The sequence below is a fragment of the Hyperoodon ampullatus genome (genome assembly GCF_949752795.1).
Source record: "Hyperoodon ampullatus genome assembly, chromosome: 3".
NCBI lineage: Eukaryota > Metazoa > Chordata > Mammalia > Artiodactyla > Ziphiidae > Hyperoodon > Hyperoodon ampullatus.
In genome coordinates, this window is record NC_136916.1 from 25,363,554 (window position 1) to 25,379,531 (window position 15,978).

The 15,978-nt window shown below is 47.8% G+C and overlaps 1 protein-coding gene across 2 annotated transcripts in view; it reads right to left on the minus strand.

Moving 5' to 3' along the window:
- Positions 1–15,978, minus strand: part of FBH1 (F-box DNA helicase 1) — a gene marked incomplete at its 5' end in the record, with an annotated part of 34,719 nt that overhangs the window by 5,446 nt on the left and 13,295 nt on the right. The window contains 9 exons of one of the 2 annotated variants that reach the window (XM_079700822.1): positions 5,644–5,750; positions 7,049–7,174; positions 7,711–7,908; positions 8,485–8,560; positions 10,511–10,632; positions 10,722–10,821; positions 14,866–15,002; positions 15,692–15,778; positions 15,857–15,944. In XM_079700822.1, coding sequence (XP_079556948.1) covers positions 5,644–5,750; positions 7,049–7,174; positions 7,711–7,908; positions 8,485–8,560; positions 10,511–10,632; positions 10,722–10,821; positions 14,866–15,002; positions 15,692–15,778; positions 15,857–15,944 — 1,041 coding nt within the window. Of the gene's footprint in view, positions 1–5,643; positions 5,751–7,048; positions 7,175–7,674; positions 7,909–8,484; positions 8,561–10,510; positions 10,633–10,721; positions 10,822–14,865; positions 15,003–15,691; positions 15,779–15,856; positions 15,945–15,978 lie in introns of both variants that reach the window. The other variant, XM_079700823.1, reaches the window with a different exon arrangement.

Genomic DNA, 15,978 nt, shown 5'->3' on the forward strand with positions numbered 1-15,978 from the left:
CCCTTGACCCAGAAATTTAGACTATAGAAATGTATCCCCAAGAAGCACTGGCAAAGACAGAACGTGACTTGTGCATAAGATTATGCATTGTGGCATTAGTTTTAAAACCAGAAGATTGGAAAGAACCCAATACCCATCAGTGAGGAGCTACATAAATCATGATAAATGGACACAGTGAATACTACTCAGCTGTAGAAAGAGCTTTAGAAACTGATAAAGAGCCAGCATCAAAAAAATCTAGAAACAATAAATGCTGGAGAGGGTGTGGAGAAAAGGGAACCCTCCTGCACTGTTGGTGGGAATGTAAATTGATACAGCCACTATGGAGAACAGTATGCAGCTTCTTTAAAAAACTAAAAACAGAACTACCATATGACCCAGCAATCCTAGTACTGGGTATATAACCCTGAGAAAACCATAATTCAAAAAGATAACATGTACTACAATGTTCATTGCAGCACTATTTACAATAGCCAGGACATGGAAACAACCTAAATGTCCATCGACAGACGAATGGATAAAGAAGATGTGGCATGTATATACAATGGAATATTACTCAGCCATAAAAAGGAACGAAAATGGGTTATTTGTAGTGAGGTGGATGGACCCAGAGTCTGTCATACAGAGTGAAGTAAGTCAGAAAGAGAAAAACAAATACCATATGCTAACACATATGTATGGAATCTAGAAAAATGGTACTGATTAACCTAGTGGTAGGGCAGGAATAAAGATGCAGACGTTGAGAACAGATTGAGGACACAGCGGGGAAGGGGAGGCTGGGACACAGTGAGCGAGAAGCACTGACATATATACACTACCAAATGTAAAATCGATGGCTGGTGCGAAGCTGCTGCACAGCTCATGGAGATCAGCTCGATGCTTTGTGATGACCTAGAGGGGTGGGATAGGGAGGGTGGAAGGGAGACGCAAGAGGGAGGGGATATGGGGATATGTGTGTGCATATAGCTGATTCACTTTGTTATACAGCAGAAACTAACACACCATTGTGAAGCAATTATACTCCAGTAAAGATGTATTAAACAAAAAAAAGGAACTGATAAAGAGTGATTTCCATGTCTATTTCTCGGTGACAAAGTGAGGTACAGAATATTACAGAATGCTACTTTCTGTGAAAAAGGAGAACAGAAGAATACATATATACATATTTGTCAATATTTGCAAAAAGAAATACTGAAGGATAAATCAAAAACTAATTTTTAAAAACTAGCTATCGGGACTTCCCTGGTTGGCACAGTGGTTAAGAATCTGCCTGCCAATGCAGGGGACACAGCTTCGATCCCTGGTCTGGGAAGATCCCACATGCCGCAGGGCAACAAAGCCTGTGTGCAACAACTACTGAGCCTGCGCCCTAGGGCCCGCGTGCCGCAACTACTGAAGCCCACGTGCTCTAGGGCCCACATGCCACAACTACTGAGTCCGCATGCTGCAACCACTGAAGCCTGCGTGCCTAGAGCCCTTGCTCCACAACAAGAGAAGCCACCGCGATGAGAAGCCTGCGCACCACAACGAATAGCAGCCCCCGCTCGCCGCAACTAGAGAAAGCCCGTGCACAGCAATGAAGACCCAACGCAGCCAAAAATTAAAAAATAAATAAAAACTAGCTATCAACAATGGAGGGAGAAGTCTGCAGGAGACAGGGAGGGAATGAGACTTCTCGGGGATACACCTGTTACAAAGTTTTCACTTTGACAATGTAAGTTTTATACATTCAAAAAAGATAATCAAACAGGAAAGCAATTCTTTTAAGAAGTGTAGACAAAGAAACATACCTGCCTGCAATTAAACTGGTGATCAAACCACACAAAGAGGAAAAGACTCATCTCAGGCACCTTCAGAACATGCTGTTCTGACTGCACATCCTCAGTGGAATGTGGGGAAACAGAGCTGGTAGGAAATCTTAAATTCCATACAGTATTCTGCCAACAGTAATACTGGTATTACTTTAAAACTTTTATACACAGAATAGTGTAAATAAGTAATTAATAAATACTGTTCGGAACCAAGATTTTCAGTGTAAGAGAAAAGATGCAAGCGTTTAAAAGAAGTAAAAATCCTTAAAGGTTAAATCTGATTGGGCTGGAGAACCACAAGTGATGAGGTTTTTAAATGTAATTGGCCACCGGCTCCGACAGTGCGGACACAGAGCAGCCTCACGAAATGGGAGCAGAAGGACAGCAGGTGAAGAAAAGGTTTTCACTGTCCATGGTGCACACTCGGCAAAAAACTGAGGAAAAGTGAGAAAGTGCTCGTGGTCACAGCTGGGGCGCTGGCTACTCCCGGGGGTGGGGGTGGGGTGGGGGTGCTGGCTGTGAGGCCACCAGGACGGCAGCGGGGACAGCTGGCAGACCCTCTCTCCTGACCCGAGTGGACGCCCACCTCACCCCTAGTTGCACCCGCCCATGTGTTTTATACATTTGTGTCACGTTTAACAACAAGAAGTTTAAATTAAAAATTGCGATTGGAATTATCAGTATGATAATAATCAGAACTGTTGATTTTTCTTTTCAAAAATATGGATTTTCTAGCTCGGTCTACTAAAAAGGTGAACAGTCTGAGCATCACTAAGAGGGAGAGAATCTGAAATCACTGCCTCCTGATGGGATGCAACACAAATCAAAGCCCCCTGCCCACCCCCCAATGGAGGATTCTGGCCAGAACAGTTAGACCCAAATCCAGTCATGCCCCTGCAGTGACTTCCAGTGATGGGGAGCCCAGGGCGGGGGACAGCAGAACAAACCCAGAATGGGAGATGTTCTGGGGGACAACAAACTCGGTTTCCACAAAAAGACAGGAGCGTCAGAAAGGACGCAGGAGGTCTTAGGCTGCTCTAAATTAAGAAGCTTAAAAGACCTTATAACCAAGCATGCGTTTGGGTCCTAATTTGAACAAATCAACTGTAAAAAGACATTTCTGAGATTATCATAAAAGTATGACTGCAGAATGGGTAGTGGAGCCCATAAGGAACCACCATAAATTTTATAAGATATAAAATGGGACCGTGGTTACGAGAGAAAGGTCCATGGTGTTTTAGAGACGTGGACTCCAAATATACACAAGGGTGATTTGTACACGGAAATTCGATATACCATTTTCTCAACTTTAAAACGTCTCAAAATTTTCCTCATGTAGCCCATGTTGTGAAATATCACTGCTCTACAAGACCTCCATTAAAAGTCATGGATGTGGGCTTCCCTGGTGGCGCGGTGGTTGAGAGTTCGCCTGCCGATGCAGGGGACACGGGTTCGTGCCCCGGTCCGGGAAGATCCCATATGCCGCAGAGCGGCTGGGCCGGTGAGCCATGGCTGCTGAGCCTGCGCGTCCGGAGCCTGTGCTCCGCAGTGGGAGGGGCCGTGACAGTGGGAGGCCCTCGTACCGCAAAAAAAAAAAGTCACGGATGTGACAATCTGCTTTTGTTACAAATCTAACCACTACCATAACACAGGTTCTACAAGAAAACCATACTACAGGTTCTAAAAAAAAATTACTTATGATCAAAGTTTATGCAAAAACTCACACAGTAGGTACAGATTATTTGTACATAAAAATTACTCTTCTACTTCACTCCCTAGGTACTGGTTTTAGAGGTTAAAAAAAGCCATGCTTATCTCTACACTAGGAGTCAGCAAACTGCAACCAGGGGCCAAATCCAGACCAGTGTCTGCTGCTGTCAACAAAGTTTTATTGGGACGTGGCCCACCGTTTGTTAACAGATGGCCCACGGCTCTCTTTGCTGTGGTGGCAGAGTTGAGAAGATGCAGCAGAAACCACAGGCCTGCAAAGCCTCAGATATTTACCATCTGGCCCTTGACAGAAAGAGATGGCAGCACTCTGCTCTAAGTCCTCTCTGGAAACCCCACTGGGTGACCCAGGTGCCACCAAGGGTGCAGCCAAAGAAAAAGGCTTACAGTTCTAAGCGCTGACACATTAGCTGTTACACACAGCGAGGCCCAGGCGAAGCAAAGCTGCTGGGGAAGCATGCAGCTGACTTCAAATTCCAGGAATATTCTTATGGCCAAACAGGCCTGTCTTAGAGAGGCACGGAAGACAAATGCCAGAGAGGGTTCAGAGAAAAGTGCGATAAAAATGCAAGGTCATCAGTCTCACGCAAGAAGCTTTTGCTGCCACGACAGGTCATACAGAGTATTCATCTGCAATTTCTCCCTTTTAAGTGCTGACACACTCTTCCTCAAGAATGTGAAGAGAAATGCTATTTGCTAACTTGTTTACCATCTACCTCTCGTCCTAGAACTCAGGCTCTGTGAGGGGAGGAATTTCTCCTGCCCACTATCACACCCCCAGGGCCTAGACACGCACTTGGAACACATCAGACACTCAACAGATATTCAATTATGAGCATCAGGGTTCTGTGTTACCAACTCTGAGACTGTGAATGCCACTTACTAGAAAGGACCACTGCCCCCCATCTCCTTCAGCCCAGGCCCCAAGCCGTGAGCAGCAAAGCTGAGATTCCGCGGCTCCCTGTGTTCTCACCTCTGAGAGAACACGCACTGCGGCACTTGGACTAAATCCTCCTACTGTACGAAACCTCACACGTTTGGGAGACGGCTAAGGAAAAAAAGAGTATTTATAGGGACTTCCCTGGCAATCCGGTGGTTAAGACTTCCAATGCAGGGTTCAATCCCTGGTCAGGGAACTAAGATCCTGCAAGCCATGCAGCACAGCCAAAAGAAGAAGAAGAAAAAAAAAAAGAATATTTACAGTCTCTTTTACGTGTACGTTTCAGGCTTAAGAATCTTTGGTTCAGGGAAAGAAAGACGAAGTAGTAACCATTAGCTCAAATTTCTGTTCTAGTTTCAACCCAACAGGGTTGAAAAAACTGAACAGCTTATCCTCCAGACCTCGAAAGGCAGAAAAGACGTGGAAATGAGGGGGTGGGGGAGGGGGCTGGTCTGTGAGGGGTAAAGAGGGAGGGCTGACACTTTCCTGCTTCTCACCAGTGACAAGGACAGGTGCCTGAACACGCGCTCTCCCTGGCAGGACACATTCTGTCCAAGTCTGGAGTCCACCAGTCCAAAAGAGACCAGGGAGGAGGAGGAGGGCTTGCAGACCCAGAGGACATTCCTGCTGTTCTTCCCGAAGAGTGCTGAGTGTTAACCGAGCAGGGAGAACTCACCAAAGATGTGAGCGCAGTTAGTGTTTTAAAAAGAACTTCTAGGGCTTCCCTGGTGGCGCAGTGGTTGAGAGTCCGCCTGCCGATGCAGGGGACACGGGTTCGTGCCCTGGTGCGGGAGGATCCCACATGCCGCGGAGCGGCTGGGCCTGTGAGCCATGGCCGCTGAGCCTGCGCGCCCGGAGCCTATGCTCCACAACGGGAGAGGCCACAACAGTGAGAGGCCCGCGTACCGCAAAAAAAAAAAAAAAAAAAGAACTTCTAAAACTGACTCAGGAACGAACGTAGAGAAGAACACAGGTTTTTGTTTCTGTGGTTAGCAAGGACCCTCCCCCACTGGCAATCGGCCTCCAAGCACCCAAGAAAGAGAAGCCCCTCTCTTCTGATGCAGACCCCCAACCAAAAGCCTCGAAGGCGCCGGGTTGGCTGATCCCTTATTCAAACCCGGTAAAATCTGGACGTTGTTAAATTAACTCGTGCTGTCCTCTTACCCCAGCCAAAGTCAAGATGTTCTCCAGTGACCTGGTCATGATGAGACGCTTCCTGGCGCGAGTTACTGCTACATACAGTAAATTCCACTCGTCCTCAGAAAACGATTCTGAAGAAAGCAAAGGGAAAAAAAATATCAACACAGAAGACTGCTTACAGAAATTTATATTCTTATCTAAAAGTTTACTATTCGGGTCTTCCCCAGTGGTGCAGTGGTTAAGAATCTGCCTGCCAATGCAGGGGACACGGGTCCGATCCCTGGTCCCGGAAGATCCCACATGCCGTGGAGCAACTAAGCCCATGCGCCACACCTACTGAGCCTGAGCTCAAGAGCCCGCAAGCCATAACTACTGAAGCCCGTGCACCACAACAACTGAGCCTGTGCTCTAGAGCCCACAAGCCACAATTACTGAACCCATGCGCCACAACTACTCAAGTCTGCGCATCCTAGAGCCTGCGCCACAACTACTGAGCCCACATGCCTCATCTACTGAAGCCCGCGTGCTCTAGGGCCCACATGCCGCAACTACTGAGCCCACGTGCTGCAACTACTGAAGCCCACGCGCCCTAGAGCCTGTGCCGCAACTACTGAGCCCACGTGCCGCAACTACTGAAGCCTGTGCGCCTAGAGCCCGTGCTCCGCAAGAAGAGAAGCCACTGCAATGAGAAGCCCGTGCACCACAACAAAGAGCAGCCCCTGCTCACCGCAACTAGAGAAAGCCCGCGCACAGCAATAAAGACCCAACGCAGCCAAAAAAAAAGTTTACTACTCCCCATCGCCCCCAAAATCCCTCAGGATTTGCTGGCTTTATAAGCAAAATTTTCCTACAAACACCAACTCTGAAAACAAACAAAACTCTAACAGACTAGGGGGCACAGAATACCCAAATTTTGACTCCATGACTAACAGAGAGCTTCTGTTTGTCTGTTTGTGGGAAAACTTCAAATGGTTTTATTATAAGACAAAACCAAAACAGCACTGATGCTTAGATGCTTAGAGTTTAACAGGTAGCCTTGAGTATAAACTGATACAAAAGCAGACAAATGATAGAGTGCTTACACTAATCCCTTGTATGATTTTCGGGCCTCTTTAATAAAAAGGAGAATTAATTAAAGAAAAAACACCTTGGTGAGCAGGTAAACTGTTTTAGAGCTTCTGTCTGATGGGGAAAATCCCACAGCTGAAGAGCTGGTGCAGGTTAAACAGGACGCAATAAACACAGCTGCCCTCTGAGCAGCCCTGAGAGAGGTGGACCCTGGAGGCTCAGTTTCTCTAAACACACAGTCTAAGAACAACAAATTTAGGAGCAGGAGGATTTTCTTGTTCTAGAAGGATCCTTCCAAGGAGCCACACCATGCAAGAAAAAGCAAGGCAGCCCTGCAGTGAGGCGCCAGCGGTCTCCTTACCAACTCTGAAGTGGGGCAGCTGAGCGAGGTTGTGCCTAGCACAAGGCACTTTCACGAAATCATCCAGGACATGCACAGTGTCAAACTCCAGGCCTTTGGCCTTGTGCACAGTGCCCAAGATGTACTCTGGAACAGAAACACAGCGGACGGGCAGATGAGGGGGTGACGGGGAAAGAAAAGAAAGAGGAGAAAAGCTTACACTTCCCACCACTCCCAAAACGCTAATTACATTTTCTTGCCTGGGTGCGGCTCTGCAGAAAAAGGGGGAAAGGAAACCTCAGTCAGAAAAAAAAAGGGAGAGACAAAAAGAAGACGAGGGGAAAGTAGAAATTCGTTGCAGGTATTGCGAACACGGCCAAGTCCCAGTCCAGAGCTCACGGCGGCTGCCCACCGCCTGCTTCCTACGCACAAGGGGACAGAGGCCCAGAGGCCCAGAAGAGGCTGGGGGTTTGCCGAGGGACAGCCGGTAGCAGAGATGGGACTCGGGAGCCCCTTCTACAGGCTGGAAGTAGAACAGAAATAAAGGGGCCACAGGAGAACAGCAGCCTTGTTCCGCTGACACAGCCACCCCTGGTCACCCATGATGTCCATGCTGGCAAGAGGCACTGGAGGCCGGCTGCCCCCGCCCCCAGGGGGAAGTGAAGAGCCCCTGTGTCCCTCACCTGCAAAGTCCAAGTCCTCTATGTGGCATCTCTCTATCCTTTCCACCAGCTCTGGAATCCGGATGTTGTACTTCTCCACGACTGCAATCTTGGCTTCCAGCTCCTTGTCCTCGGCCGCAGTCACATACCGCTTGAAGCCGCTGAAGCCCTCTCTGTGCACCCACCTTCTGATGAACCTGTCTTTAATGACGAGGTTTCCTAGAGGGAACACGCGTAGGGGTCAAAGTGACACAGGCTGCACCGACGTGCACTCCTAACTGACCACATGATAAACGAATGGTCTCAGAGCTGGAGACCCAGGTCCAGGCTCGACGGCATCACTAACCTGCCGCGGGCGCCTGGACAAGTCAGCGCAGTGACCTGTGCCATAGCCCCTCCAGCTCCAAACTCAGGGTCAAGAGCCCTGCCTTTGATATCCTTGTCTGCTTCTCAGGGATTCGAAATTGCGCAGTAATGAAAAAATGAAAGCGCTACAGAAATGTTAGAAAGGATCACATGGGGCCCATGCAGAAGTCTCGGTGTGTGAGGTCGCCTGGGCAGACAGAAAGATGGTGGGGAAGACGGCCTAGGGGCCAGCGTGACTCCTGAGAAAAGGGTCTGGAAAGAGCCATCGATACCTCTGAAAACAGGAGGTCTCCGGCATCCCACTGCTAATGAGAAGAAGCCACACCGGCTCCTCCAGAGCAAATGGGAACTGACTCAGAACCTGCCCGCCTGCCTCCACCCCGCCACTGTGTGCCTGCGTCCACCCCACACAGCAAGGAGGACACTCACGTCTCTTCCGTTCTTCCTCCGGCTGAAGAAGCGTCCAAATATCAATGATTCTGTCCAATCCAAATGATTTAATCCCCTGAAAAAGTTGTTCGGTGGGATTTTTTGGTGTTTTGTTGTTTTTAATTTTTTGTTTTATTTTTGTTACTGTTGTTAACAGGACAAAGTAAAGCAAACGTAGAGGTGGGATTTTGAAATGAGACACTTTTTTTTTTGGAAACAGATCTCAAATTGCATCCAAAGCATAAAGACAGCGAGTGGGAACCTTCATCACGCACAAAAGCAGAGGCTACAATGCAGCCTGCAAACTCAGGATGACCCAGCGCTAAGCTCTGGTTGCTCCCTCAGACTTCTCCTACGTTTAAAAAAAAGGCAAGGGCTTCCCTGGTGGCGCGGTGGTTGAGAGTCCGCCTGCTGATGCAGGGGACACGGGTTTGTGCCCCGGTTCGGAAAGATCCCACATGCCGCGGAGAGGCTGGGCCCGTGAGCCATGGCCGCTGACCCTGCATGTCCGGAGCCTGTGCCCCGCAACGGGAGAGGCCACAGCAGTGAGAGGCCCGCGTACCGCACACACACAGACACAAAAAATTAAAAAAAGGCAAGAACTAGCTGCATGTTGCTCTCATGTCAAAGAAGGCAATTTAAATCATCTACCTTCCAGGAATATAAAACAGCTGCAGCAAAGAAGACAGATGAGACCTGAATACCAAGTGTGGAGCACAAACACTCGCCGCTGTTTCTTCTGAGGAAAGAACTAGACTGTCTACAGGTACTGGATCTGTTAAAAGGTCAGCTCCTGGAGGAGAGGGCCTGACCCTCCCAGTTCAGCCCACCTCTACTGGGAGGCGTGTACTGAGTGCTGACTGGGGCCCAGGACAAAGGCTCCACACTCCAAGGATTTAGATCATTTGGGGAAGGGACACATAAAACATTAACATCAAACTGAGACCAAAGTAAGACAGTACAGATTAAAACGTAACCGGAAGTGATCAAGCGGGATGACACATGTGGGAGTGAGAGAGGGGAGAGAACAAGTTCACATCCTGTCCGGCATGGAAGATGCTCCAACAGTACCATTTCCTTACAATAACAAAGATGGCTAAACTATGCTACATCCACTGAGAAAGTATTGTAAAGTCACTCAAATAGCAACATGGGAGAAAATATGCTCGTGGGTGGAGTAAAAAAACACATACTCTTTTATGTATACTCTAAATGCAATTGTGTAAAAATACACAACCATAAGGCCAAAGACATAAATAATTAGCAAAAATGAGAATTTTTACATAAAACACTGAGATTAAGGGTGATTTTTTTACTTTTAATTTCCAAAACTTCTGTAACTTGGTTACATAATCTTTATAAATTAAAAAAAGGAGCATCAGAAATTTTTTGATTTTGATTCACTTACTGTATGTACTGAGGGCCTACACATAGTAGGCCCTGGAAAATATTTTTTTCATAGATGAATGGGTGAATGTCTCTCAGACATAAAACTCTGCTTCCAAGAGTTAAAAACACCATACACATGTCACTCAACCCTCCTAGCTTCCCTGTGAAACAGGCAGTGGTGCCGCTGTCCCAGAGACAGAGGGGCTGAGTCGACTGCCACAAGCCACACACAGTTAGTGAAGAAGCAGAGCTAGAACCAGTGTACACTCTGCATCCGGAGCCCCGGGCACCTCCCAGCTGTGCCCTCACCTCGCTTGTCTCACACGACTGATCATCACACCCCAGGACACTCACAGGCAGCCGGGAGCCCCGCGTGCACACAGGTGAGAAGGGCAATCTTTTTTTTTTTTTTTTTAAATAACGGAGGAAAAGGTCCACAGTCCTTGCTGGGCCAGACTTTACAGGACTCACTGGACCAGAATGGCCAGGGGGAAGGACTTCATAGCGCAGGCTCGGGAACAGTCACAAACCCAAATGCCTGTGTGCAGAGTAAGCCTGGATATGTGGGCCATTTTCATCGGCTCTGTGTGTCGGCAATGTTTCCGGGAGAGAGCAGAGAACAGAAACGCACTCCTACCCCTATCAGGTGGATCCGGGCAGGTACTTCTCCTTCCGTCACCCGGACGGCCTCATCAAACACGTTGGCGTTGGTCCGGGACAGCAGGGCCACCTGCCCCTTTGTGTCACCTCGAATGCCACCTTTTGGGAGAGAGCACAAACTCTAGGGCAAATCCAGATAAAGAGGGAAGGTAACCTGTGTAACAAATACGAGTAACTGAAAGCCTTACTCTGATGGTTGCCTCCAACCAAAGTCTTTTTTCTTACTCGCTTGCAGACATCCAAGATCGTAGCTCCCACATAGGCAATTTCCACACCAAACCTAAAACTCTGTGGGAGAACAACACAACGAAAGGAGTTAACACCCCCTGAAGAACGTGAGCGCATTGCTACCACCGCCAAGGCCTGGCCTCGCCAAACCCCACTGAGCATCTCTGACTCACCTGACCTGGAATGGGTACTTGGAAATTCCCTACTGTAAACCGACTTACACAGAACAGGAGCTTGGCAAGCAAAGAATCACCATTCTAAGTTTTCAGAATAGCATTTTCTATCTTGAAACCTGAGAGTTACCTGCTTTTCTTTATCTCTTGCCCCCAAATCCAAACCTTGACAATCTTCAACCATGTTTTCTACAGTCGTTTTCTTACCACTGCTCCCAACGCAGCTCAGAGACCCCTACCTCGTGCCTCCTCAACTTGGCCTCTTTCCCTCTGCCAGTTGAATCTTTCCCTCACGTGTTCATCAAGCCCTGTGCCTCGCCACAAAAAGGAAGAGCACTCCACGAAGAAAAGGTGACGTGTGGACTTGCAGGACTCCCGCAGCCTGGGCAGCCTTAGCCCCTTCGTTCCCCGAGACCAGCAGCAAACTTTTCTTTTAAGCAAATCTACCATTCTTTCCAAATGCCTCTAACAAAGAAGCGTATATTATACAGAAAATTAAGGGAGGAAGGGGGCCTCCCCCTGCCCCGAGGCTCCCTCAACATCGATTCAAACCCTACATAACTGGCCACGGGACTAATCACCATTTCCTGAGCGTTCCCTGCCCTCCCCCTACCGTGCTGCATGGCAGTAACTTCTTACCCTTCAAAACGAGGCCCAACACACTAATCCCCTGACCACTGTAACTGGAAAGACACCATTCTTGCCCAAACTCGTGGTATTTATTGCCTTTTTCCATTCACTTATAACTTAAGGTAATGAAGTACTATGTACTTTGGTGAATATCAATAACACAGACTAAGGAAAGCAAGACTTTCAACAAACAGTACTTTGTTGCTATAGAACTATTCTAAGTGAGCCATAACTCAAATTATAAAGATCCACGAGTCCATACTGACACAAATAACTAAATGAATAAATAAATGGAAGAGAAGACACAAAATCTCCTTTGCAGAAGAATTCCAAATAATCTATGTAGACACTCCAACTCTTGTTCCCGAGTGAGCGCTGAGGGCAGTGACTTCCTTCCAAGGCACACAGTGTGGAGGGGTGGCGGGGGGAGTCACTTCACGGTGAAGGGACCTGCCAAGCACCACTTCAGCCAGGGGACCAAGACAACATCATCAGTTATAAATCATGTTGACGGGGGACTTCCCTGGTGGCGCAGTGGGTAAGACTACGCGCTCCCAATGCAGGGGGCCCAGGTTCGATCCCTGGTTGGGGAACTAGATCCCATATGCATGCCCCAACTGAGAGTTCACATGCCACAACTAAGGAGCCCACCTGCCGCAACTAAGACCCAGTGCAACCAAATAAATAAATAAATACTTTTAAATAAATAAATAAACAAACAAACCACGTTGACAGTATGGGCCCCCAATACCTTGTAATGAAAATAGCAATTTTTCTTCCAAGGCCTTCCTCCCAAAACATCAGTGCAACCACCAGACAAACACCAACAGAGGGGTATCCGACAGAACACCTAACCAGTCCTCTTCAAGGTCCAAAAACAAGACAAGTATGAGAAACCACAGAGCACAGCCAACAGGAGCCTAAGAAGACTTGACAACTGAATGCAGATAGGGTCACCTGAATAAGATCCTGGAATAGAAAAAGGACATTTGGTAAAAAACCAAGGAAATCTGAATAAACTATGGACGTTAGTTTATAATAATGTATCCACGGTAGTTCATCAAATGTACCACACGAATGTAAGACGTGAATAATAAAGGAAACTGAATGTAGGATGTGTAAGAACTTTCTATACTATCTTCTCAACTCTTCTATAAATCTGAAACTAAAAAATGTCTATTAAAAAAATTCCTCTGGGTTGACGCCACCCTAAGTCACTACAGCAAACAAGGGGAACTCCAGGAAATAAGGTCACTGAGTGGGCTACAGGGCCTCCTAGAAAAGAACAGAACACAGTTCAGATGATGCTGGCACTTTTGCTGGCAGTCTCACATCCTCTTACTAGAAGTGAGTTTCTTAAAAGCAGTGGTTTTCACACCTTTTAGTCTCAGGACTCCTCATACTTCAAAAAATTAGTGAGCACCCAAAGACGCTTATCATTTACGTGAGTTGTACCTACCTACAATTACCACATTAGCAACTTTAGTGCATTTCAATATAACAATAACCCCATTACATGATAACATACAGAACATATTTTTAAAACGGTATTTTCCAGGGCTTCCCTGGTGGCGCAGTGGTTGAGAGTCCGCCTGCCGATGCAGGGGACAGGGGTTCGTGCCCTGGTCCGGGAAGATCCCACATGCCGCAGAGCAGCTGGGCCCATGAGCCATGGCCGCTGAGCCTGCGCGTCCAGAGCCTGTGCTCCACAACGGGAGAGGCCGCAACAGTGGGAGGCCCGCGTACCGCAAAAAAAAAAAAAAAAAAAAGAATCCACCTGTCAATGCAGGGGACACGGGTTCGAGCCCTGGTCCGGGATGATCCACATGCCACGGAGCAACTAAGCCCATGCACCACAACTACTGAGCTTGCACTCCAGAGCCTGCGAGCCACAACTGCTGAGCTCACGGCAGTGCCCTAGAGCCCACACGCCACAACTACTGAGCCCTCATGCTGCAATTACTGAAGCCCGCATGCCTAGAGCCCATGCTCCGCAACGAGAAGCCACCTCAATGAGAAGCCAGCACACTGCAACAAAGAGTAGCCCCCACTCAACGCAACTAGAGAAAGCCCACGCGCAGCAACAAGACCCGCCCGACGCAGCCAAAAAATTAAAAAAAAAATTTTTAATGTTATTTTCCAAAACAGAAGTTAGAGAGAAGAGTGGCACTGTTTTTACATTTTTGCAAATGTTTTTAGTGCCCAGCTTAAGAGAAGAGAGCCGAATCTCAGAGCTCTGTCTGCATCCAGCCTGGTGTGACAGCCTCACAAAGATGAGCGCTGAAAAGGGGAGGAACATGTAACAGCTTTTCCAGACAGTCAAGGCCCCAGGAGTTGCCATGCTCATGCTGGAAACAAGGTTTCCAAAATCTGGATTTCACTTGAAAGCAAGAATTTTATCTTCGGCAATACATATGTCAGCTGTTTTCCTTGAAGTCACAGCTCATAGCATGCATTTTTGAGAAAATGCCAAATCCCCAAGTCTGAATAACCAGAGTTGGTCCGTCAGCTGCTCGTTCAAGCCCAAACGAAAGCAGCAGCGGTGGAGCTCACAACACAATCACAGAAGTGCTCCTGGTCAGACAGCAGCACACTGCGGGGGCAGAAGGACTTCCTCCGACTTCCCATTTCATCACACGGACTGTGAGAGAGACGGACTCAGGGGTCTACAGTAATGAAATTGATCATTGTTCCTGTGCCATCAAGGATGTTCTTAGTAGGGACTTCCCTGGTGGTCCAGTGGGTAAGACTCTGCGCCCCCAATGCAGGGGGCCCAGGTTCGATCCCTGGTCAGGGAACTAGATCCCATATGCATGCCACAACTAAGAGTTTGCATGCTGCAACCAGAAGATCCTGTGTGCCGCAATGAAGATAATAAATAAATAAAAATAAATATTTTTTAAAAATAGTATTCTTAAAAAAAAAGATGTTCTTAGTGAACTGCCTGCTTTCTTTTTTGACTCAGTGCCTTGCAGCGAAGAATGAGGCTACTGCTAGGACCGGCTGGTGCCGAAGCCGAGATTCTCAGCCACAGTCTCACCACTGAGTTTGCATCATCAGTGCAAATGTCAACATAGTGCAAGAGGCAGGTAACTATTATGAAAACAGTTTTGAGTTTGCAGACCCCGAGAACCACGGAGAGCCACTGCTTAGAGGCATGGATTTGCTACACACAGTGAGCCTCATGAAAAGCCTCACACGGGGCCTGGCACGTAGTCAACACTGGAGAACCAGGGCGGGGAGCCACAGGGCTTGCGTGTATATACGCGTCTGGGGACTGGGAAGCAAAGACAGCGCTTACCTGTGTGAGATAGAAGACGTGCGTGTGAGGGACTGTGAACAGAGCGTTGACTGCACCTCGGAAGGTATAGATCTGTTGGTGTGGGTCCCCCACGAAGATTTTCCCACACGGCTGAGACAGAACTATGTTCATGATCGCTGCGACCAAGAAGATGGAAAGTAAGGGCTCTGAAGCAACACCAACCCACGGAGCAAAAAGAAACCAAACTTAAGACAGAAAAGGATGAAAATGCTTGCACACTGGACAACAGAGTTATCTTTCCCTCCAGCACAGGTGCACTCAGTCCAAAGAAATGATTTTATAACAAACAAAAGAGCTTCTAACCCTACGAATGCAGATTATTTTTACTCCTGAATAAATTACTGAGTATAAGAAACCACACAGGCAAATATAAAATGAGGCAAGTTATCTTCTCTGATATTATAATTTAAGGCCCCAAAATGACCTACCAAGTCACACTATTTTCTATCAGCCACTGGAAAAATACACAACACAAATTGTTCACTCTAAATTGACTACCTTTTCCCCCTCCACATGAGTCTCAAGCCAATCATCTGGTGACCTAGGCTCAGGCAATATTTTAAGAATAATGCAAGCAAAACATTTAGAGAAAATTAAGTCTCCTTTGGGTAAGGGGTGGGGGTGGAGAGACAAGTGCTGAAATCCACAGTCAGACAGCAAAGCGTTTCTGAACGACTAAGCGTCACGCGCTCCTCCTCATGACAGACAAGAATCATCGACTTATGCACACACGTGTGTCCTCTTACACATTCACAACACTGTTGCTATGTGTCTGGGACTACTGGTGTCCTGAATGGTTTATCACCTGGGGTACAGTCCTGGGCCTCGTCCACAAAGATGGCGTCAAAAGAGGCCAGCAGAGGCTTGCTGAGCTGCCAGAGTTTCAAGTAGCCTACAAGAAGGGGCAGAAGAGTCAGAACTCGGAATGAGGCGGGTCCACGGTGGGGCTCAGGACTGGGCACGTGCGTACCGTCGTGCGTCATATGGTAAGCCTCCTCCTTGCACTCGCCCAGCTTCCGCATGTTGTCCCAAAGTCGGCTCGCTTCGAGGACACCGTTCTAGAAAGCAAGTGACACGGTGATGTGAAGGTCA